This window comes from Octopus sinensis, linkage group LG5 (assembly GCF_006345805.1).
Source record: "Octopus sinensis linkage group LG5, ASM634580v1, whole genome shotgun sequence".
Classification (NCBI taxonomy): domain Eukaryota; kingdom Metazoa; phylum Mollusca; class Cephalopoda; order Octopoda; family Octopodidae; genus Octopus; species Octopus sinensis.
This window is the reverse complement of record NC_043001.1, coordinates 62,890,686-62,916,391: the sequence shown is the minus strand read 5'-3', so window position 1 is coordinate 62,916,391 and position 25,706 is coordinate 62,890,686. Positions and strand designations below refer to the sequence as shown.

The following is a 25,706-nucleotide window of genomic DNA, read 5'->3' as shown; positions in this document are numbered from 1 at the left end:
TCTAAGGCCGAAAAAGATAGTGGTACAGTTGTTTAATTCAGTGAGGGTGGCACTTTCCAATTTGTCAACAGGAACTTAGCCATGTGCTTACAACCACTGAAAATTTTGGATCTAGAACTAACTAACATTTTTTCAATCAGTTAACTCATAGTGGCAGATGGAGTAATCTTTTTTGCTGATCTTGGAACAGTACATTGTGGAACAGTACATCATCATCATCATCATTTAATGTCCATTGTCCATGGCATGGGTTGGACGGTTTGACCAGGACTAGTAAGCTGAGGGGCTACATCTATAATATATATATATATATAACAAAGTGGAGTTGTAAGGTACCACACGAGTGGAATTATATATGAAAGAAGGTTTGAAAAAGCAATTTTAAAAGATGTTTATTCATTTTTTTAGAAAAAGATTGTCAAAAGTAACATGTAAAAGCTTTGTTGTGTTAGGTACTGGTTGTCACAAAATATTACAATACATATATACATTCTTTGATAATAAGAACATGTTAAAAACAGTTTACAGAAAGAATTATTAAAAAGTTCAGAGGAATTATATATATATATATATATATATATATATAAAAATCAAATCAAATCAAATCAGATATCAGAAAGCAGAACCAAAATCGAAGTCGATCAACATCAATGGAAATTGCGGCTGTGATACCAGTGCCGGTGACAAGTAAGCGAACCATCCGATCGTGGCCGTTGCCAGCGCTGCCCCAACTGGCCTCCATGGTTGGCGTTAGGAAGGGGATCCAGCCGTAGAAACACTGCCAGATCAGACTGGGCCTGATGCAGCCTTCTGGCTTCACAGACCCCAGTTGAACCGTCCAACCCATGCTACCATGGAAAGCGGACGCTAAACGATGATGATGATGATATATATATACACAGAAAGTTATAAGTTCAAAAAGGTCACATTTTGGTAGTATATATATGTAAATGAGGGAGATATATTTAGTTTGAACTGACCTGATTCACCATATTATCGTAAAAATGTTTTACGATATATATATACTAGCAGAAATACCAGGCGTTGCCAGAGTTAAAGAGAATAATGAAATTTTAAAACGCCATCTAGATTACACAGGTCTCAACTGCTAGAAGTTGAGATACCAATTTTCTACATTAATAACTCTCCAACATAGACATTGAGTGAAATGTTAAGAGAAATTTTTAACTCATAGATGTATATATAAAGTAAATACGCATAATTCAAAAACATGTTTTGTGTAGCTTATTTCATAAGCATCAAAACAGGTACAGATCATAAATGATAAAAAGCCAACTTTGGTGATTCATTTGATAGAGGTAGTAGAGAGCTAATCCGATAATAAATCTGACCTTAGATCTTGAAAGTTTGCATGAATCCTGGCTCAGTTATATCTCTTGTGGCTCCAAATGATGTCATCTGTAGTGCAGCATTGTATTGTCTCATTTTGTTTTAGAAATGGTTGGAATCTTGGTCAGTTGATGACAACAGTTTCTTCAATGGCTCTGGAGGTTAGTGGATTGCAGGAAGTTTAACCTTTCCACCACTGTAGCACAGTGCAGGTGTCTCTCAAGGCCACTTCCTTGCTTTACAATGTATGCACTCAGTTGTCATTTTACCAATGGAAACTCTAGTGTCATCTGCATAATGAACTGCTGCATTATAATTGAAAGCTGCTGCAACTGCTCTTCATTTTGCAGTGGAGATTCTACTCCTTGTTAGCCTTGCATGCCTTTGTTCATCACTTTCAGATGCTTTGGCTTTTGTAATACACAATCTGTTCATTTCTTGGTATGCCTCCCTTTCTGCAGCTGTCTCTCTTTCCCTAGACAGAGACATTCTTTCGGATGACATTGACATTGTAGATAAATTTGACACTTTCCTTCTAGGCATGGTTATATACATAAACAGAAATACACAGGTGCACAACATAGTAAACAATGAAAATAACTGGGTAATGGAAATTATATTTCTTAATATAACAGGCAGAAAGTAAATAAGAAATTTTTATGGAAAATAAAGAATTTTACAGGTTGAAGCGAAATTTGTCACTTAGGGAACCAAAAAGCCAGTATCAAAGGAACCAGAAAAAAGCCACTAACAAAAGAAAAACACAAAACCATTGCAAAAGCAAATAAGAAATTTTTAGGGAAATTAACTAAGTGTACAGATTTAAGCCAAATTTTTGAAGTTACTTCTGTCAGTAAATTATGAACTTACTTTTATCAGTAATTCCGTGAACAACAAAAAAAATACAAAACGTTGCAAAAGTAAATGAGAGATTTGTAGGCAAATTTCACAAAGTGTACGGATTAAAGTTAAATTCAAGAAGCTACTTCTGTCAGTAAATTATGTATGAAATTACTTTCATCAGTAATTGTGAACTTCTTTCTGTCAGTAATTTGTCATTGTTAGCAATTGTTAGCAAGTGAAAACAATAGTGAGATATAGAGAGAGATTGATAGAAAGATATTGACATCACTGATGCTAGAAAACCGGAAATAAATGTTTTTTAAAAGCTTTCTAAGATGTGAATCTAATATAAAAAGCAATGGTTGTAAGGGAGAGAATCAATTTCTGAAAGTTACTTTACAAAGAATTGCCTCCCTTCTCCATGTAACCCAGGAATTGGTGTTTTCTGCCCCCGGAGGAGGAGCGGGGGCTCGTTACTCATTATGTGAAAGATTTTTAAGAGTCTTAACCCATCCCTGGAACATAAGTAATGTATGTTCTCAGTTTGGAGAAAAGCAGTTGAAAAATAAGGCCGTTATAATCTTTTACACACACACAGAACAGGATTTATATTATATATATACATTTCATATATATATGCTTATATTACATGGAAGATAATATTTTCAACCAAGACATTACAACCATAATATTTAAGTGATTCAATACTGCATATGTACATATATATGACTTAAGTGAAAACAATAGTGAGATATAGAGAGAGCTAGTGAAACATGGGCTGTGACTGCTGAGGACATGGGTAAGCTCGCAAGGAATGAAGCCAGTATAATCCAATGGATGTGTAATGTCAGTGTGCATACTCGACAGAGTGTAAGTACCTTGAGAGAAAAGTTGGACCTAAGAAGCATCAGATGTAGTGTGCAAGAGAGACGACTGTGCTGGTATGGTCATGTGGCGAGAATGGAGGAGGATGGCTGTGTGAAAAAGTGCCACACCCTAGCGGTTGAGGGAACCTGTGGAAGAGGTAGACCCAGGAAGACCTGGGAGGAAGTGGAGAAGCATGACCTTGGAACATTAGGCCTCACTAAGGAAATGACTAGCGACCAAGACTTTTGGAAATATGCTGTTCTTGAGAAGACCCGGCAAGCCAATTGAGACCATAACCTGTGGCCTATGCCAGGAGCGTAACCAGCCTGCTTATGCGTACCTTTTCCATCCTTGGACACTAAACTCTGCTTGCGAAGACCTGTTGAGGCAAGTGAAATCAAAATCACATTCGATGACTGGCATCTGTACTAGCGGGGTGAAAAGAGCACCATTTGAGCGTGATCGTTGACAGAGCGGCTAACCGGTTTCCATGCCAGTGGCACATAAAAGGCACCATTCGAGTGTGATCGTTACCAGCGTCGCCTTACTGGCACTTGTGCTTGTGCTGGCTTCCATGCCGGTGGCACGTAAAAGGGCACCATTCGAGCGTAAGCGTTACCAACGTCGCCTTACTGGCACCTGTGCTGGTGGCATTTGTAAAAAGATTTGAGCGAGGTCGTTGCCAGTACCACCTGACTGGCCCCCGTGCCAGTGGCATGTAAAAAGCACCCACTGCACTCTCGGAGTGGTTGGCGTTAGGAAGGGCATCCAGCTGTAGAAACTCTGCCAAATCAAGACTGGAGCCTGGTGCAGCCATCTGGTTCGCCAGCCCTCAGTCAAAATCGTTCAACCCATGCTAGCATGGAAAGCAGACGTTAAAACGATGATGATGATTATTACTCAACTGCTGACATTTATCAGCAGTTTCTCCCATTATTTTGATGTACCATTTACTATCATTAATAAAACTCAGCATTTTAATGATAGAGGTATGATAGTATAGCATATATAATATTGGAAATACATATAAAATGTTGTACATACCTTGATATTATAAATTGGATGGATATTTTTCATTGTATCTAGCACTATTTTCCGTACCTAAAAAGAGAAGTAGAATAAAATCTGTTACATTATATAAGAAAGCTGTCCCATTAAACTTAATGTTTTAGTCATAAATATAAGCAACTACAGTTTGTGCCACAACTTATTGACGTTACACAGGAACTAGTTAGCAAAGGTGTTTACAAAACAAAAGATAACACCCGGGAGTTATAAATCAAATGTAACTGTTGATTTAAGGTTAAACTATGCCCAGCTGAATAAATGAAGTGATATTTTCTTAATAGATATAAAGGATATGAACTCAGAAATGAGATGTACCAAACCAGATCATCAGTATGTAATTTGCTGTGTCATATAGTTTTACTTGTTAAAATCATTTTGTGATCATGTTTCTCATGAAATACACTCTGCAATTAACTTGGAAAACTAATAATCTGGAGTATGTTTGTAAAATAACATGTTTACTTATTAATCCAGTGTGTTTGGAACATAACTTACAGAATTTCTTGCATAAAACCATTATCAAAGGTTTAAATTGAAACACAGACATTTTAAAATAGATAATTTTGCATCCCAACACCTGAGATAGTAGAAAAGTTGATCAACCTAAGAGGATTAAGAAATCATGTTCATCTCCAGGTTGCATTTCAGCTTAAAAGCACTAAGCCAATTTTCTGTTGTGAATTCAAATCCTGCCATGGCCTACCTGAGTGATAGACCTAACCCATCACTTGGCACCTGTTTTTAACAGAGTCCACACTGATGCAAGTATTTGTGTCAGGTCTCTGGTTTGAGAACATCCTCTAATTTCCCAACAGTCTCAGAGACCCTATAAAATGTTGTGGGCACTGCTTCCTCTCTTGACTAAAAGACCAAGAACAAAATATGTTAGAGCACTACCAACATGTATTTTCTTTTCTGTCAATCATAATCAACTCTAGTGCTTACTCCAGGTCCTTGTTTTAGTGATTGTTTTTTAACAAAAGCACTAAATTAGAGTTTGAATTTTCCACACAGATAAAAGTAAACACAGAGCCAGGCACATGGTCAACTCAAAACAACAGAAGGAGACCCTTTTTATGGTTACATGCACAGAGATTGAATCAAGAAACACATGATTGCACAATAAAAATTCTTTACAAAGCTGTATCTGCACATACATATGTTCCACCTTTTCATCCACAGATACACTGTCTCCTCTCACTGCTGTTTCTATAGCAATTATAATGGCCTCTGCTTCTTGGAGCTAGCTGGGTTCTTGATGCCTCCACCCAGGCATTCCTAACCCCCTCATCTCTCATCCTCTCACTACACCCAATCCTTCCTTCAAAGAACATCATTCCTCCGGAAATTCCTTCCTTTCCTTCAAATGTTGACTTACAAAGGTTCAAGAGGAGCATTACTGGATCAACCTCACAGGTCTTGGAGGGTCTGTGAAGGTTATGCCTCACACTACCTCTTTCTCAGAGCAAGTAGTTTAAAAAAATTCTAATTTCAGCAATAATTCAAATGAACCTAACCTCTTTGATTCCTCGAAATGTTCCAAGTGCAGATACTGTGTTTCCTTGAACTAATACATAACAGTTAGTGAGTAATTCAATTGCCTGAAAAAGTAGATAAATAGAATAGTTGTGAAAGAGAATGTAGAAAATGTATATGTGTGTATATATATATATATATATATATATATATGTGTGTTCAGCAAAATTTAGATTCAAATGAATATGGTACTTAAGCACCAGAATTTTGTATGGTGTTATCCATATAAATCCATGGGGTGATTATAATCAAAATAAGCAACAAGAATATCTTCGGTAATTTGGTACGATCGTTTCACGCTACATCATTCTATTAAACCTTGTAAGTATTACAACAGTTTTAAAATGTTGAGCAATTATCAGCCATTTATAGAGGTTTTCTATCAATACATATACTTATTTTCATGTTAATTGATAACATTATAAAGAGGGTAGATACATAGACAGAGATGTTGATTTGAAGGTTAAGAACATTAAGGTATTAGAATTTATCTTCTGACTGAAGTATATTGAACTGCTAGAAAGTGGGGAGGGATATTCAGTTGAATGGAGACAAAAGAGATTTTCTATTTATAGAAGTAGATAGGGGTGAAATAAATGTCAGAAGTTATTCCTAAAGAAATTAAAATGGAAAGGGGATTATAATTCCTTAGATGCTGTTTACTACTATTTGGCAAACAGATTTTGTATCAAGGAAACTAGGTCAATGCTAAATGACCAACTATATATTAAAAAGTTATAGAAAATACAGAGATTCATTTACACTTATACAAACATATTCAAATATGCATCAGTTTATACTTAGCTAGTAGGTGTTGATTATTTTAATAAGTTGGATTAAAAGAGAATTATAAATCTAATATTTATTAATTTTGGAGAAAAAATCTATCATTTATTATGAGTAGGCATAATACTCAATAACTGTGGACAAAAGTCTTATTAATTAAGTGAATATATTAGGGGTCAATGATATATATTAGAAAAAGTAATCAAGATGAGTCAATTTCTTAGGTTTAGTAGATGGTGATTCATTTTTAGGAAGAGAAGTAATCAAGAAGAGTAAATTTCTCAGATTTAGCAGATAGAGAATTGTTATTAATGAATTAAATTAAAGAATCTGTTAGACATAATATTTACTACCCGCGAAGAAAAAACTAATCAGTTAGGTAAAAATATCCGGGGTCAATGATATATTAAAAATGGAAGTGAGGTAATCAAGATGAACTGAGTAGTTTCCTTAGGGACATAGAATTTTTACTATTTAATATAGGAGATTTTCAGAAAAGAAAAAAAAAAGAATTTAATCATAAATATGCAATGAAGTTTTTTAGTAATCTGTGCATGTTGAATAAAAGCAAGTATGGTATATTTGTTCTTATTTAGTTATAAAGAACTAGAATTTGAAAAATTTAGGAATGGTCACAATATTAATTATTTAAAATATTTAAACGTATGGGCGTGCGATGAATGCAAGATACTCCTAGTTCAGAACGGTTATTTAACAAATTTGTATTATTCCTATGTTTTAAAATTTCATATGTTTCCATAGAACAAAGTTCACAACCATCTCTACTATTTTTATAAGGCCGTGCTTTCCTTACTATATCCCATTTCAGGTTGAATTCTATATTATTTCTTTTCAGTTCCCAAATTTTACTAGATAATGTTGTGCAACCTGCTTTGTGTTTAAGCCTAAAGGAGGAAAAATGATTGTTTAAACGTTTATAAATAGAAAATCTCTTTTGTCTCCATTCAACAGAACATCCCTCCCCACTTTCTAACAGTTCAATATACTTCAGTCAGAAGATAAATTCTAATACCTTAATGTTCTTAACCTTCAAATCAACATCTCTGTCTATATATCTACCCTCTTTATAATGTTATCAATTAACATGAAAATAAGTATATGTATTGATAGGAAACCTCTATAAATGGCTAATGATTGCTCAACATTTTAAAACTGTTGTAATACTTACAAGGTTTAATAAAATGATGTAGCGTGAAACGATCATACCAAATTACCGAAGATATTCTTGTTGTATATATATATACATGCTTACACATGAAATATTAGAAAAAAACCACCTTCTATCGATTCAAAATGAACCATCTTGAAAATTGCATATCATAGGAAGGTTAAAATTAGAATGACAATTGGCAAGTAAAGATCAAGTAAATTACAAAAACAATATAATGTATATAACAGGTAATATATATATATATATATATATATATACACACACCTATATATATATATATATATATATATATATATATACAACACATATTAAATGTTCTACTATATCATATTGTAAATCGAAAGATATGTCCTTCAATGTATGATGAGTAAAGTTTCAGCCATTTAATTTGGGGGAGAACTTAGCTATGAAATATTTTTCCATATTCCTCCTGAAAGAGGTGTCGTTCTTCGGACATTTGTAGAAGGGAAAGATCTTAAATTTTCCCTCTCCACATGTAGCTAGGTGTGTACTTAGTGGTATTTTGCGTAGTTCTTCCTGCCGAATATGTTGTCGGTGAATCCTGGCTCGCTGGCACAAAGAATCACCAGTTTCACCTACGTAATTCTCCTTGCACGTGGGGCAGGTTATGCAGTATGTAATGTTCTGCGTCTTGCAGTTCATATCTGCATTTACTTTGAATATGTCACCACTTTTAAATCTCATCTCTCTGTTTCCCTCTATGTATTTGTAGGTGGGGTTGCTGCAGATCCCACATCTACCATCTCCGCACTCTTTTGCAAAGAATTCCGTTTTAGTTTCTGAAGATAATTTCGCTCTTGTTAGGTGTTTCTTTAAGTTTTTGTCCTGTCGTCTACTGTTTTTTATGCTATATTTGTTTAATATGTTTTTCATTTTGGGGCTTTGTAAGGCTATTGGTAGGTTTGAATGCAAGGTTTGGAAGATGGTAACTCCAGGGTTGTGTGTGTTTATAAAAGGGATAATGTTTTCTTTGTTTTTTGTTTTGGGTGTCCTGAGTTGTGCGATGTCTAGTTTTAATGTTCTTGTGATTCCATTTTCTATTAGTTTCTATTTTTGCTCTAGGAGGAAGTTTTTGAGTTCATCTAGTCTTATTAGTCGTATTTGTGAATCAGTTATTATGCTACATATTCGTCTTGCCATACTATATGGGATGTTTCTTTTTGTGTGGGATGGGTGGCAGGAGTGGAAATTTAAATATTGGTGTGTGTCAGTTTTTTGTAGTGGATGTCTGTTGTGACAATGGAGTTGTGTATTTTGATGTTGATATCTAGGAAGGGAAGTTCGTTGTGGCTGATATCTATTGTGAAGTTGATAGATGGGTGCAGCGTATTGAGGATGTTGTGGAATGTTCGTAGGTCTTCTTCTGATCTGTTCCAAAAGATGAAGCAGTCATCGAGGTAGCGTTTCCACTTTTTCTTGATGTCTTCTCTGAAGTCGTGTTCGAAGACTTTCCCTATTTCATCATATAGCTTTTTCTCCAGGAAACCCATCACCAGGTTGGCATATGAAGGTGCGAATTTTGTACCCATAGCTGTGCCTTTTATCTGTCAGTATGTCTTGTTGTTGAATGAGAATGTATTTTCTTCAAGTATTAGTTGGGTGGCTTGGGTGATAAAGTTTGTCTTGAAGCGTTCGTCTATAAGTTCTCTGTATTTTTCTATTGATTGTTTTATAGCTTCTAGACCTAGGGTATGTGGTATGTTTGTGTATAGATTTGTGATATCAAAGCTTGCAAGTATGGTGTTTTTTGGGACTGTATTTGGAATGTGTGTGAGGAAGTCTATGTCATCCCTTATGTAGCTTGGTATCTGTGGGCATAAAGGTTTGAGGAGTATATCTATGAAGTGGCTTAGTTGTTGTGTTGGTGCCTGGGGTCCTGCCACTATTGGTCTCATTGTGAGGTCTGCAGGCCTTTGTATTTTTATATAGTGGTTCTTCTGTTCCTTTATGGCTCTCTGTATTTCAGAGCTTTTATGAATTTTAGGTAATCCATAAAAATTGCTTTCTTTGGTTCGTGAGTTGCATAGGTAGTCTTTCTCCTTATCTGTAAAGGAGTCCTGGTATTCATTGACTAAAGTTCTAATTTTTTTTATTGTTGCTTTCTTTGGTGGTGTTGGTTCCTCTTTATAGTATGTCTGGTTGTTCAGCAACTCCAGTATCTTTTCTTTGTAGTAATCTGTATTCATAATTACTATTGCTCCACCTTTGTCAGCTTCTTTTATAATGATTGACTTGTCATTTTTCAGTTTTTGTAAGGCTTGTTTTTCTTCTCTGCGGAGATTCTGTTTGCATTTGTGTGTGTGGAGAGGGAATTTGGATATTGTCTCTATGTATGTGTCAAGGTGTTTGTCACTTCCCTCGTAAGGGGTGAAATGGGATTTTTTTCTTATGATTGAGTTATCTTCTGTTTCTTTATTTTCAAAGAATTCCATAAAGCGGAGGTGGCGGCTGAAGTTGTCTATATCAGTTTTTAGTTCTATGAGGTTTGGAGTGGGTGTAGGTGTAAATTTGAGGCCTTTTAGTAGTAGGTTCATTTCATTTTCGTCAAGTTCTCTTTTAGATAAGTTTATTATTTTGGGGTCTATGTGTTTTGTGAGTTCATCCGGAATTTTTGGTGTATTGGGTCTGGAGTATGGTTGAAGTATCCTCTCCCTAAAAAATGGGTTGTGTTGTTACGTCTCCAAATTCCATTTTTAGTTCTTAGGTTTTCTTGTAGTAGGGGTGGTCTGTATGTGTTGTTTTGTCTTTGGTAGTTGTTTTCTTCTCATCTTCTGTGTTTGTTGAGCCAATATCTATTACTGGGGTTCAGGTTTCTTTGTGGGTAGGTGGATGGTTCATGTATTGTGTTTGTATTGTATTGATAGAGGGAGTTGTTTTTTATCCATCTTGTAAATTTGTGGGGTTGCATGTGGTTGGTGTTTGTGTGGTTTCGATTTCCTCGATGTTTGTTGTAGGTTATGTGTTGATTTCTATCCATTTGTTTATTGTTCCATGTGTGTGTCCTTTTAGGATGTCCAGTGTTATGTGTTGGTGGTTGTTCATATTCTATTTGTTCTCTCCAAGTGTTATAGGTTGTTGGTTGTATGTATTGTGCTCGTCTTGCTGTTTGTGTGTTTGTTTTTGTGGAGTTTTGGGTTGATGGTTGTCTTTCATATTTTGTGTATTTGTTTATTGGGGGGTTTGGCAGTGTAAGGAGCGGGATTTTGGTTTGTGTTTGGTAGGGCTTATTTGGATGTCTGGGAGTCCAATATGTTTGTGGTGTTGGTTTGTTGTATCTATTCATTTGTTTTGGTAGTTTTTTTGTCTTCATAATTGATTTTTCCCCATAGTTCTTTACGTAGTTTAAAAACCACTCCTGTTGTTTGGTCCACATAATTCTGGATCTTTCCTCCTCTCGTTTGGTATCCTCTTTCCATAATTGTTGTAGTTTTTCTTTGTTTTGGTTATTGTTCCTTTCTGTTATCTCGGCCATTATGACGGTATCGATTGTTTTAATCTTATCTTCCTGGTGTGTGCTTCGTGTTAGTTGAAGGGAAATTTCCGTTTCTAGTCGGCAGAGGGCTAGGTTTGCACGTATTGTTGTTTCTTCTAGTGTTTCACCCCTTATTTCTTTGATAAGAAATTTTCTAGGGAGTATTGGGTTCTTCAAGTCCCACCAGTTTTGATATATGTTGGCTATGTTCTTACAGCGTATGCTTTTCCAATAAGCATATTTGCGTTGGTTTAGAAGTTTGTTCCAGTCTTGGGGTTTTGAAGGTTTTTCTTGGTTTGTGTCAGTTTTTGTTTCTTCGTCATTTGTTGTCCTTTGTGATTGGGGTGGTATATATATATACAGAGAGAGAGAGAGAGAAAGAGAGAGAGAGAGAGTATGCGGGGTTTAGTTCACTGGTGATATAAACAAATAGGTGCACTGAGTAAGTACTATAATTGGTCATCCGTTAGGTTCCAAGTTCACAGCTGAAGCTGGAGCGAGAGATCCATATTAGGCTTCCGTGCTAGCAGGTATATATTAGAGGAAAAGGACAACAAACTAAGAAATATGTATATGATACAAACAAGAAGATATATTTTTCAAATGCAGAATTACCGTTAGAACAACAAAAATTTGTCAACAAACAGCCATGAGACTTGAATCCACATCCCAAGACTCCAGCTGAGTGCTTTACCATTAAGCTAAACTGCCTGCTGACAAATTTATCCACCGATTTAGGCACAAAATAGCTTAATGAACAATATGTGTATATAAATATAAACAAACTAACATTTGTTTTTATTAGAAGCGTCGAAATGTGTATTGTATAAGACGAACACGAAAAAAATATACTTTCTTGCTGTTAAAATAGCAGAAATATTGGGTAAATTACCTGTACAAAGGTGGAAAGAAAAAATATCTTTTTGTTTGTATTGCTCAATACACATTTTGATGTTTCTAATAAAAACAAATGTTAGTTTGTTTATATTTAATAAGCTATTTAGCATCTAAATTCATGGATGAATTTGTCAACAGGTAGTTTAGCATAATGGTAAAGCACTCAGCCGAAGTTTTGGGGATATGGGTTTGAGTTCCATGGCTGTTTATTGACAAATTTTTGTGTCTTGTAAGGGTAATTTACCCAGTATTTCTGCTGTTCTAATGGCAATTCAGTGTTTGCAAAAAAACATATTCTTGTTTATATCACACAATACACATTTTGACACTTTGCCTCACCCTAACCCACACACTGCTAACAGCATTCCTGTCCATGACTCGCACTGCTTTCACATGTCAATCATTTACATTCAGTTTTCTTAGTGACTACAAGACTTAGAGTGCAAAATCTTTAGATCAATGAATGATATGTATAGTGAATTGTTCTTGGTTAAAATCTAAACTATATCTCTTCTATAGTAATCTGTTTGTTTTTTTTTAGTGGGAGGGAATGTTATACAAATTGTGCTATGATATAAAGTGAATGCGCATTTGATGATCAGAGAGAGTGGCCATTTTGAATAACATATGTTGAATGAAGAATATCATGGATAACACTATATGACACTTTACTGTTTTAGAGTATGACTGGAAAATAGTTTCTTTGAACCAGGAATTACTGGTCATACATAACAGTCCATCAATTTGGTGCTGCTTTAGTTTCATTTCTTCATCTTTGCTCTTGTAGCAGCTGACGATGGCACTGCTATACCAGTCATTAGAATGGTACCTGCTTCAGTTACATAACTGACAATGTGAAGTCTTAGTGTGTGTTCTAGTTTGCCAGATATTTTCAGTATCACAGTGATTATCTTTGATGGTTTGGTTAATTTGCCTACCAACATACCTTTGATGACTGTCTCAACCCTATGGTTACCATTTTCAATAGTTGGCCACCATGTTGAACCCACTAGGATAGTCCTTCCCTCTCTCTCTTCTCCATACATTCTCCTCAATCAGTAACCTCTCTAAAAACATTTTCATAATACAGTTCTATATTTAAGAGATGAGGAATTATGTACATTATTTACATTTGACGGATATTTGTCCTAATCTTTTTTGTTGTTAACACGTTTCAGCTGATATATCCTCCAGTATGCGTAAGCTCGCAAGAAATGAAGCCAGTATGCTCCAATGGATGTGTAATGTCAGTGTGCATACTCGACAGAGTGTAAGTACCTTGAGAGAAAAGTTGGACCTAAGAAGCATCAGTTGTGGTGTGCAAGAGAGACGATTGTGCTGGTATGGTCATGTGGCGAGAATGGATGGGGATAGCTGTGTGTAAAAGTGCCACAGCCTAGCAGTTGAGGTAACCTTTGGAAATATGCTGTGCGTGAGAAGACCCGGCAAGACAAGTGAGACCATAACCCATGGCCTTTACCAGGGGTGTAGTCAGCCCACTTATGTGTACCTTTCCTTCTTTGGACACAAAACTCTGCTTGTGAAGACCTGTTGAGGCAAGTGAAATCGAAATTGAACCAAATTCGATGACTGGCACCCGTGCCAGTGGAGCGCTAACAGCTCCATCTGAGCGGGATCACTGCCAGAGCAGCAGTCTAGCTTCCATGCCGGTGGCACGTAAAAAGCACCATTTGAGCATGATCATTACCAGCATCGCCTTACTGGCACTTGTGCTGGTGGCATGTGAACAAAACATTCGAGTGAGGACGTTGCCAGTGCCGCTGGACTGACTCCTGTGCAGGTGGCACGTAAAAAACACCATTTGATCGTGGCCATTGCCAGTACTGCCAGACTGGCCCTTGTGCCAGTGACACATAAAAGCACCCACTACATTCTTAGAGTGGTTGGCGTTAGGAAGGGCATCCAGTTGTAGAAACTCTGCCAGATCAGATTGGAGCCTGGTGCAGCCATCTGGTTCGCCAGTCCTCAGTCAAATTGTCCAACCCATGCTAGCATGGAAAGCGGACGTTAAATGATGATGATGATTCCAAGCAGTGACCTGAATAATAATAATAATAATAATAATAATAATAATAATAATACCAACATCGAAAAATACCTTAGAAATGAGAACCTAGGTTCGAAATTTCTCCAAGACACCTGATGAAGGCTGGAGGGTATATCAGCTGAAACGTTGTGTTAACAACAAACAAGATGAGGACAAATATCTGTCAAATGTAAATAATGTAACATTTTCATGTCTACTTTGAAAGACCAAAAGGTGATTGTGTTAAATTAAGTGGTTTATTAACTATTTATACATACACACACACATACATACATTAACATGGCTGAATATTCCACATACCCATTCTACCCTTAACATAATTGTTGGGCAGAATCAGCATGACATAGAATGTGATGAGGTTGTACCTTTGAATTACAGGTACAATATATTTGATTGATTTCAATACAATTTCCATCTACCCAATTTTGTTCCCAAGGTATGACGATGATCCAAGGTTACAACAATATTTGCCTAAGCAGTGGGACCCAATTGGGAACCTTGTGGCTGCAAAAGGAACATCTTAATAGTTCAGTTGTATGATGAAAGCCATAAAGACAAAGTTGATAAAGGAAAAACATTTCCAGTAGAAAAATCATTTTAGAAAATGATGAGAGAAATTCCAAGAAATCATACATACTTTTAAAGTTGATCCATGTGGGCCAATCAGTCTCTGTCTACGTTTAATAAATCGTTCTTTCTTATTAACAATGGTTCCTATCTTAATAATATCACAATAAATGCCATCCTCTAATACTCGAACTGCCTAAAAAGATAAAACAGTAAAAAATAATCAATAACATTCATTTATTTCTCACTACGATCAACATTTGTTTATTGTTAATTGATACATTGGGAGAAGCATTCAACTTGTGGTTCAGGGGGAGGAGGTCATTCTTTCTGTTGTAAGTCAAGTGAGAAGGCATAGTGCCATTGACCTTTGCAGGTCATACTTCCAGACAGATTCAGGAAGTTAATGTCTAGAACTACTGAAAGTAACTGTGTAACAAGAAAGAAGCAGGTCATCCAGAGATGCGGCCATTTAGTTGGAATCCCTAATATATAGTTTGGAGGCTTTGAAGGATGGCAACAGGCTTTGTTTGTGCATTTAGATAGTGAACAGTCCCACCAGTCAGGTTGATAGTAGACCATCAGTCAAGTTGATAATGGACTGTTCCACCAAGCCAGTTGATAGTGGATTGTTCCACCAGCCCAGATGGTAATGGACTGTCCTACCAGCCAAGTTGATAGTGAACTGTCCTACCAGCCATGCTGAGAGTGGAATGACCCACCAGTCACTGGACTATCACACTAGTCAAACTGACAGGGAAGTTGATAGTGGACTGCCCCATTAGTTAAGCTGATAGTAGACTGTCCCTTCAAACAAGCTGATAGTGGACTGTCCTACTAGTCCACTTCATAGGGGTGTGTATAATCAGCTAAATTGATAGTGGATTGTCCCATCAAACAAGCTGAAAGGTGACTGTCCCATCTGACAAGTTGATAGTAGACTGTTCTAGCAGTCAAGTTGACAGAATTATTCAGTCATGTTCATAGTCCTGTCATATTGCCAAAGTTAAGAAACTATCCTATCAGTCAAGTTCAAAATGGATAGTCCCATCAGCCAAGTTCATAGTGGACTATACATCCAGTCAAGTTGATAGTGGACTATCCCACTAGTCAATTTGGTAGAGGACTGTTATTCCAGTTATGTTGAGTCTGGGCTGTCATATCACGAGTTGTTAGAGGACTGTCATGTCAGTCAAGTAATTAGTGGAGGGTCCCATCAGTCAAGTACAAAGCAGACTGTCCTATCAGTCAAGTTAACAGAGGACAATTTCACAGGTGATGTCAATAGTGGATTGTCCTACAAGTCCAGTTGATAATGGACTGTCTTTTAGTCAAGTTGATAAATTGATAGCAAATTGTTGAGTCAAGACAAGTTCATTCTGCTATCAAGTTGATAGTAGACTGTCCCAGCTGACAAAATGATAGGAGACTGTTCTATCTGATTATTGACAGTGGACTGTCTAGCAAGCCAAATTGATACTGGACTGTCATACCAGTGAAGCAGGTAATACACTGTCCTACCAGTCAAGTTCATAATGAACTGCTTTACCAGTTACGTTCACAGTAGACTGTTCTACAAGTCAAGTCAATAGTGGACTGACCTACCAGTGAAGTTGATAGTGTACTGTCCCATCAGTTAAGTTCATAGTAGACTATACCATCATTCAAGTTGATATAGGACTGCCCTAGCAGTCAAGTTGATAGTGGACTGTCCCATCACCCAAGTTCACATTGGACTGTACCACCTCCCAGTCAAACTAATAGTGGAAGGTTCCATCGGTCGAGTGAGTAGTGGAATGTCCCATCAATGCAACTGATTGTCAACTGTGCCACTAATCAAGTTAAAAGTGGACTTTCCTATCAGTCAAGTTAATAGTGGCATGTTTTACCAGTTAATTGAATAGTGGATTCTTCAAACAGAGAAATTCACAGTGTCCTGTCCAACCAGTTATGTTGATAACAAACTGTCCTACAAGTCAATTGATAGTGCACAGTCATCTCACTCAAGGTGATAGTGAACTGTCCCGTCAGTCTAGGTGATAGAGGACTGTCCTAAGAGGCAAAATGATAGCAGAACCTTACAAGTCAAGTGGAGAGTGCACTGTCTTGCCAGTCAAGTTGATTGTGGATTGTCCCACCAGCCAAGTTCATAGTGGACTATACATCTAGTCAAGTTGATAGTGGACTGTCCTACCAGTCAAGTTGAGAGTGGACTGTTCTACAAGTTGATAGTGTATGGTTTTAGCAAGAAATTCATCAGTAGACTGTCCCACCAGTCAAATTTTTTGCAGACTTTCCTAACAGTCAAGTTGATTATAGACTCTCTTAACAGTCAAGTTGATTATGCACTGTCCTAAAAGTCAAGCTGATAGTGGACTGTCCTAGCAGTGAAAATCACAATGGACTATGATCCTTTCAATGATTCTGTTTAATTAAAGTGTCTTGTTACCTCACACTGCTGAGATGAAATCTTCCTTTAGACTAGACCAGGAAAGGACTGTTATCTAGAGGCATTACAGAAGTGAGTTTCTTGCAAGAAAAACACTACAGGCCACAGCATCCACCATTGAACTTTGTAAAACCACTAAACAGTCACTTGATCTGTTAGAAATGTCAGCTCAATATCCCTTACATCTTACCTTGCTCTCCTGGAAAAGGATACATTCAACAATGAATTAGTTCTCAATATACTAGATGGGATGGGTACAGCTAGAATGCATTTGAGCATAGAGTTACTCTGTAGTTAAACAACAAAGTAAAAGAATTTATAAAATAAGAAATGAAACTAACCTGCTGAAAGGGAACACTTCGAGAAAGTAATTTAATTAAGTCTCGAGCTTTGATAATTATGAATGGGTCCCAGGCCTTTCTGGTGGTTAGGACAGTCATTTTACCCTCAACCAGATCGAGTTGGCATTTTAATCCCTAGAAGAAAAGTAAATAGGAGAGTTTCATATTAAAGTTTTCAAATTATCTTTCTTTTTTAGTTTTGTGTGTCTTGCATTTGAGTATGTAATAACACAGAAAAGTTCCAAAATGGGAAAGTAGTTCATCAGGGCTTTCTCCATGCTTATTCAACATCAACACTGAGTGAATGTTGACCAAATTCACTCACAAGGCATTGATTGGGTGGCCTGAAGCTATAGTAGAAGACACCTGCCCAAGGTCTGCAGTGGGACTGAACCCAAAATCATGTGGTTGCAAAGAAAGGTTTTTGAACCTCACAGCCATGTTTGTGCTTACAAAATTAAGATGACCAAAGAACATTTGATGATGTTTTAATTCATCTTCAATCAAAATATCTATAATTGTTTATTATTTTATGCTCACCAATCAGAATATTTATCATAAGTGTTTATCATTAAAAAAAAATTTAATTACTTCAACTGTATTTTATAAGCTCTGTAAAGTCTACTTTTTATACAATAAAGCTTTGTTGTCATGCATGCTTGGATGATAATGTGAATAAAGATATCACCAAATATTAGCTCAAAACATTTCCAAAACTTCAGAATTGCAAAATGGTTTCATTATCATTTAATGTCTGCCTTATATGCAGGCATGCAATGGACGGTTTGACAGGAGCCAGCCAGGTAGAAACTACCCCAGGCTACTGTCTGTTTTGGCATGGTTTTTATAACTGGATGCCCTTCCTAACACCAACCATCCAGCAAAGTGGACTGAGTGCTTTTTACATGGCATCACCACAGGTGAGGTCAGTTTTGGCATGGTTTTTACAGCTGGATTGGGTGCTTTTTATGTGGTTCCAGCACTGGCAAGGTCAGCAAGTAACTTGCAAGACAAGTAATTTTGAGGAGAGGAAGCATTGGAGGAGGTGTTATGAAAATTTATAATCTCAAGCATAAATTTGTTTAAATAACAAATAATTCTTTCACTTATCTTTTAATTAGTTCTACCATTTATAAAAGTCAGAAAATTTTAATTTAGACAAGGATCTTACATAATATATCTTACTCTTACTTGTTTTAGTCATCTGACTGTGGCCATGCTGGAGCACCACCTTTAGTCGAGCAAATCAACCTCAGGACTTATTCTTTATAAGTCTAGTACTATAAGTCTCTTTTGCCAAACCGCTAAGTTACAGGGACATAAACACACCAGCATCAGTTCTCAAGTGATGTTAGGGGTACAAACACAGACACACAAACATACATATACACACATGTATATATATATATTGTAGCGTGCAGCCATTTCAAATAGTGACACCAATTAGTGGTAGCTGGCAATATGATGTAACGTCATATTGCTGAAGAAATATGATTGTCGTTTTCCCATTAGTTGAAATAACTGCTCATATAGGAATTCTGAAAATTAGTTGAAGAATATTTTCATGTGATTTCAATTCTTTAAAGTCAAGTTGAGCAGTTATAAAAACCCTAGATTTTGGGGGAAAACTTTAGTGTTTGTGGGATGTTACTAAACTTTACAACACTCACTCTTTTGAGATATTGGCTATGCCCTTAGCCAGCTATGTTTGGCGACTGAAGGACAACAGAACTCCACATGTAATATCATGGATGATCCTAGAAAATCCAGGCTCCTACATAAATAGCCAAATGGACAGGGATATTAAAGGACACCCTCAACTCAGGGAACATCCTTAACTACAGGAAGGAGGTCTTCAGACTGCTTGCATTTCAGGAAATTCCTGTTGGCGTCCTGAGATCCACATAACAGGGTAAAGTATGAGTAGGGGAGAAAATCCTCTGTTGTTGACAGAGTAATGAAGTTTTTCCTCCTCTGTTTTGTAGAGTGGCCATAAGCTTAGGGTCTGAAGAGACACTGTAAAGCCAAGTACATTATGGACATGAAATTCAGGGTGACCTCACAGACCAGCTATATCAATCTTTATCTATATACTCTACTGCTCTACAACTAAGAGACTGCTTCTTTTTCAGATTTGATTTACCCACTATATATATATTATCTATATATATATATATATACACACACATATATATATATACAGTATGGCACCCACATCAGTGACAGGCCCATAAAAGGGAAAGTGAGTTGCTCCTTTTGTCTACAGACTGGGATGGCACTTTGAGTAAGTGCTAGGAACCCCTTAGCCTCCCATGCTACGGATATGGTAAAGATGTCAGCAGAAGGATATTGGATAACTGACAAAGTGGAGGAGTCCTAGACCAATGGCTTGAAAGTTATTGTGGCCAAGAAGAATCTGTATCATCATCATTCCGAGTCAACTAACAAGCAAGCTGTTGCACTCTTGTGCACCACTTGGTAGTCAGAGACAGTGTGGTGGGCCAATACCAACTGCTTCACTCACCATTCAAAGGCATTTTTTGTTCAAAGATCAAGCTGCAACAGACAATATATATATATAAGAAAGTATAATGAAATGATCTGACCTCTCCACAAGACTGCTGACATACTGTAAGTAATTCCTTGTCAGTTTATACTAGGAGACTGTGATATTTTGGCTTGTTTTCAATATTTTATTAGTAACAATTAGGATGCTTATTCAGCTCCGTAGGCCACAACACTTGGTCTCCCACCTGTAATTTGGCCGCATTAAACACAGGGCAGTGTTTTGATTCATGAAACCATAACCCGTGGCCTATGCCAGCGGTGTAGAACAACATTCGAGCGAGGTCATTGCCAATGCTGCTGGACTGGCTCCTGTGCAGATGACACATAAAAAACACCATTTGAGCGTGGCCATCGCCAGTACCACCTGACTGGCCCTTGTGCCGGTGGCATGTAAAAGCACCCACAACACTCTCGGAGTGGTTGGCATTAGGAAGGGCATCCAGCGGTAGAAACTATGCCAGATCAGATTGGAGCCTGGTGCAGCCATCTGGCTCGCCAGTCCTCAGTCAAACCGTCCAACCCATGCCAGCACAGAAAGCAGCAGTTAAATGACGATGATGATACATACATATATATATATATATATATATGGGCCCAGGAGTGACTTTGTAAGAAACTTGCTTCCCAACCACACGGTTCCAGGTTCACTTCCATTGCGTGGCACATTGGGTGTCTTCTACAATGGCCTTGGGCCAACCAAAGCCTTGTGAGTGGATTTGGTAGACAGAAACTCAAAAGAAGTCCATCATGTATTTATTTATATATATATATATATATATATATATGTGTATGTGTATGTATGTATGTGTGTGTATGTGTATTTGTGTGTCTCTTTGTTGCCCCACCATCGCTTGACAACTGATGTTAGTGTGTTTATGTCACCGTAACTTACCAGTTCAGCAAAAGGGACTGATAGAATAAGTACTAGGCGATTTTGTCCCCTCAGTGACAAATACAATAGGTGTTCAGAGCAAAGCTGAAAAACACTTGTTCTAATACAGAAATCAGTAAACAAAACTTTTACTGATTTATGCAAAATCTAGAGCTATTCTACACACCAGTTTTTTAATCTAAGGATATTTCAAGTATGTATCTCTTTGCAGCTCCACCTGATCATTCTCATTCTCTCTACAACTTATTCTTCTTCCTCTTATACTTTAAACCCTCATCTCACAGCATAAAGTCACCACTCTCAGGGTTTAATGTCTTGCAAGCTGCATGGCAGCCTCTGTAATGTTGATGGAATGAAAAAAAAAGCACCCAGTACACATGGTAAAATGGTTGGCATTAGAAAGAGTGCCTAAGCATACCAAAGCAAACACTGCAGCACAATGAAGTCCTTTAATCCCCATCAGCATTCTTGTCAAACCATCCAACCCATGCCAGCATGGAATATGGACGTTAAAAGATGATGATGATGATGTAATGTATTAAAAACCCACAAACATTAGAAAATACATATACACCTACATGCTCCTTAAGCACTTTCTCAACAAGAGGCCAGGCACTTTTTAAATATTTCTCACGATATTTAGGGAAAAGTGTAGCAAAAGAACTTTCACAGATCAAACCATGAATATTGTCTTCTCTTTGAAAATTTGGTTCTGTCCATCCTTCAGGAACTGTCAGTAAGTTTTCACTCCCTTTTGATTCAGTCTCTGAAAGTAAACATGTAAACTTTCATTCAAATGTATCTTATATATTTCATTCTTGTACATATCATGACTGATGCTGCTGAATGATCATATCACACAGCAGATAGCTACCAATATTAATATAATAAGCAATTTTAGCAGGCAATAATAGTTGCATGTCTAGTATTAAAGACTACTAACACACAACTGATGCCATCCTAAAGTAATTTGGCCATCGCTTTGTTGACATTTGCAGTAAAAAGAAGAGAAAGAAATAGAAAAGCAGAAGCATATTGCCTGATGGCTTTAATAAAGTTCTATTGAGAGTATTGGTGAAAATTCCTTCCACTGTTATAACTTGTTTCAAGAATAACTATTAATGTTAACTACATTCACACATGTATATATTTGAGAGTATCACTCAGCAAGTTAAGAATAAAAATAATAGAATGTTACTCGAAATTAGATTGCCTTAAATGATGATATCAATTTAGTTATAGAATACTCATTCTATTGTGTCAACATCAAGAATAGATCTGTAACGCATTTAAACAGTTTTTATTTTCTAATGAAAATCGGGACGACAAAACATGTGTAAAGAAGCACGTGTAGAATGAATGAAAGGTAGTACAAATATACGTTAGAAATTTATTTTAAAACTCAAACATTAAGTCATAAAAAGTTATTCTGAAAATATGATGTATAAAAACAAACGTATGAAAGAAGAATCACCTTTTAATTTTTTTACAGGGGATTCGAGAAGTTGCTGCGACGCCATACTTGGATTGTATCTATACACATTTCCGTATATATATATATAGAGAGAGAGAGAGAGAGAGAGAAAGAGAGAGAGAAAGAGAGAGAGAGAGAGAGAGAGAGAGAGAGGTAGGTATTAAGTATTTATAAACTTTATCCTAGAATTATTATTCTTATATTTATCTTACATTATATCGATATAACCATGATGCAACCCCGAAAAACTGGCTCGCTAGTCAGTATCATTAGACGGTAACCGGCATGATGAAATAGGAGCTTATTTGCATACTATTAACGTTATCATAAATGAATTTCAAAAATTGTTCGAATAATATGATACTATAACAATTTGTTATTGAATTTCTAAATATTATGAGTTGTTTGAGAGGTTATTATTGTTAAATTAATTTATCATATCTTTTTTATTATTTACATTATTTCTGTTAATAAAAATATGGTTATATACATAAAATTTATACATATATAACCACCAAATATTCTGTATCAATTTAAATTTAAATATAAAATATTTAATATTGAAGAAGATAAAATATATTAATTTTCAATAAATGTAACTTTTGATAATGATTTAGTTTTGAAGGTTTTAAATAGCTATATTTATTTACGAAACTAACGTTTACATATATGCTACCCAATTTTTGATTCTACTTCGTCATTATCGGGATTTATGAAAACTTCTTAGGTTAGATTTCTTCTTTCCAAACCTGTTAATTATTTTAAATGGCTGATAAAGACTTTTTTGAACCGACTGATTCTGGTCCAGGTTTTGTTGGTATCAAGTTCTGTAAAGAATGCAACAATATGTTGTATCCTAAAGAAGACAAAGCTAACAAAATTCTCTTGTATGCATGTCGTAATTGTCAATATCAGGAAATTGCCGACAACACGTGTATTTATGTGAACAGAATCACTGCTGAAGTGGATGAATTCACACAGATTATTGGTGATGTAATAGCTGATCCAACATTGCCGAGAACAGAAGATCATCCTTGTCCAAGATGCGGTCATAGACAAGCGGTATTTTTCCAGTCTCATAGTTCCAAGGCCGAGGAAGGCATGAAATTATATTATGTTTGTACTAATCAACAATGTATTCATCAATGGACTGAGTAATAACACACGTGTGTATTATTATTACTTGTGGCATTTTTTACATAATACGAATATTCTTTTATTTGTTTCAGTCATTTGACTGTGGCCATGCTGGAACACATTTGGTATATTATTGGCTTAATAAGTCTAAACTACTGAAAGGATATATTTTCTTAATTACTCATATAACTTCATTGTAATTCATTTTAAGAAGTTTTCTGTAAGTTACATGTATTGGAACATAGGCTAACTTCAGGCAGTTGCAGACTGTTGAAATACACAAAGCTATTCGTTTTAAATACCTTTTGGTGTTTCAGGCTATAAATTTACCGTTTTATTGTATATGGATCATGTTCATTATAAACATTGGATTTACATATTTTGTTGTTTTCCTTTATATTATTCAGCAAGAAACGATTTCTCAATATTTAATGAATGACTAAATGTGTTGAATTCTAAGATATCCTTAAATATTTTTCACTTTCATGAAACTGGTTTAACATGTATAAAAAAAAATTACTTATTTGCATTATTAAATTGGAAGAAAACGTGTATTTGCTAGATTTAAGACAGTAAAAGTAATTCCGCACATGACAAAAAAAAAAAAATGCGCGCACGCGAAAGGGGGAGAGGCCTCGGAAAATTCACATCGGGAATTTCCGAAAGCGTCTGAGGGGCTGACCCGGGCACCAAAACAAAACAAAAAATAGTGTAATATGTGTAAAACAACTTGCTCTAAACGAATATGATGAAAAAAATGCGCGCTCGCGAAAGGGGGGTGGGGGAGAGGCCTCGGAAATTTCACATCTTCAGTCCACGGCCTTTAAACTAAGAAAAAAATAGTGTAATTGGTGTAAAACTACTTGTTCTAAACGATTATCAAGAACACACATGAATCATAAACTCCGTACTTTTCTACGTATTTCGCAAAAAAAAAAAAAAAGAGAAGAAATTCTGAAAAAAGTGAAGAAATGTTGGATCTCCGCCATGTGAATCAAAATGCGTGTCAGAATCTAACTATATATAAATCAATTGACAATGCATATATGGATTCGTCTTTCTCTTTGCTTAGTCGTTTTTACCGAATTTTATTTAGCCTGATAAAGTTTATAAGTATTTTCTCCATTTCAGATAAGCATCCGATGGGTATTTTACAGATTTACTAGCGTAGCAAGATTGTACTCAGTTGTTTATGTGGTGTGTGCACGATTTGAATATAAAGGCACCTACCTTCTCTTCCTTGTGATGGAGACCCTTCTGTGGTAGCTAATCCTTCGACACAGCCCCGACCCGAACACTAAAGATAGCAGCTGCTCACCCAAACCCTTAGCGACCGTCCTCACACGTCTTGTCACCTGGACGACCCATGTTGGAAAAGGCCCAATTGACCGCTGCCTGCGCACGCCTGACAGCTGCCCCTTCTGGTTGCCCCAGCTTCCGGTCAACGCACCCAGCTGCTGACGTCATCCCACATGCCACCCTGATCTTAAAGATCACAATCTCTCCGCTCCATGTCGTAGTTCACCATCCAACTGGGAGAGCGCCTTGCTCATCGAGATCTTCTCAAGCTGGGCTCCTCGTTTTCCCCCTCTCCAGAATCGTCGTCCGTCGAAGCGACAATCCTGCATAGGTCCAAGACATGTCGTGGCATTCCATCTACGGATACGTTGTTTCTGGAATTGACCGCCGTCACCGTTCCTCTGCTCCATTGAGACGTACAGCGTGCCTTTGGTGGCTTGACCCAGACTTCCTCCCCTATTTTCACGCAAACGGGTCCCTTCTCTTCCTCGTGATCCCCCGGCGCTTTGCTCGGGTGCCTCCATTCATATTTGAACACAGCTCTCTGCAGCACAGATTCTTCAGCTTGTCTGGATCGGGGAGACAAGTTGTACCAAAAAACTGCTTCAAGCGGCGAAATGTGCCCTCTTTCCGCTATGGCCTTGACTGTCTGATGGTGCCTCTCCACGATCCCGTTACCGCTCGGCCTATAGGCTGCTCTGAACAAGCGTCGCACATTCCACCGATCAAGCATAACCCTCAATGCTTCCGAACGAAACGCCGCCCCATTGTCCATCAGTAGTTCTTCCATAGGACCTCTCTCTAAGAATATCCCGTTCAGGATCTGCGTGATCTCGTCAGCAATGCCCGATCTCAACTCCCTCCAAATGGCCAGCCGGC

General features: G+C 36.9%; 2 protein-coding genes across 2 annotated transcripts; one reads left to right on the top strand and one right to left on the bottom strand.

Moving 5' to 3' along the window:
* Positions 1 to 2,052: 2,052 nt before the first annotated feature.
* Positions 2,053 to 22,544, bottom strand: LOC115212030 (KRR1 small subunit processome component homolog). Its single transcript, XM_029780830.2, has 7 exons — positions 22,392 to 22,544; positions 21,496 to 21,683; positions 17,458 to 17,592; positions 14,738 to 14,863; positions 5,646 to 5,729; positions 4,105 to 4,161; positions 2,053 to 2,097 (listed from the first exon to the last, which is right to left on the bottom strand). Exons 1-7 carry the CDS (start codon positions 22,435 to 22,437, stop codon positions 2,053 to 2,055), a joined length of 681 nt encoding a protein of 226 aa, XP_029636690.2. The 5' UTR covers positions 22,438 to 22,544.
* A 507-nt stretch (positions 22,545 to 23,051) lies between these two features.
* Positions 23,052 to 23,907, top strand: LOC115211926 (DNA-directed RNA polymerase II subunit RPB9). The gene has a single exon (XM_029780673.2). It carries the CDS (start codon positions 23,157 to 23,159, stop codon positions 23,547 to 23,549), a length of 393 nt encoding a protein of 130 aa, XP_029636533.1. The 5' UTR covers positions 23,052 to 23,156; the 3' UTR covers positions 23,550 to 23,907.
* Positions 23,908 to 25,706: the final 1,799 nt, after the last annotated feature.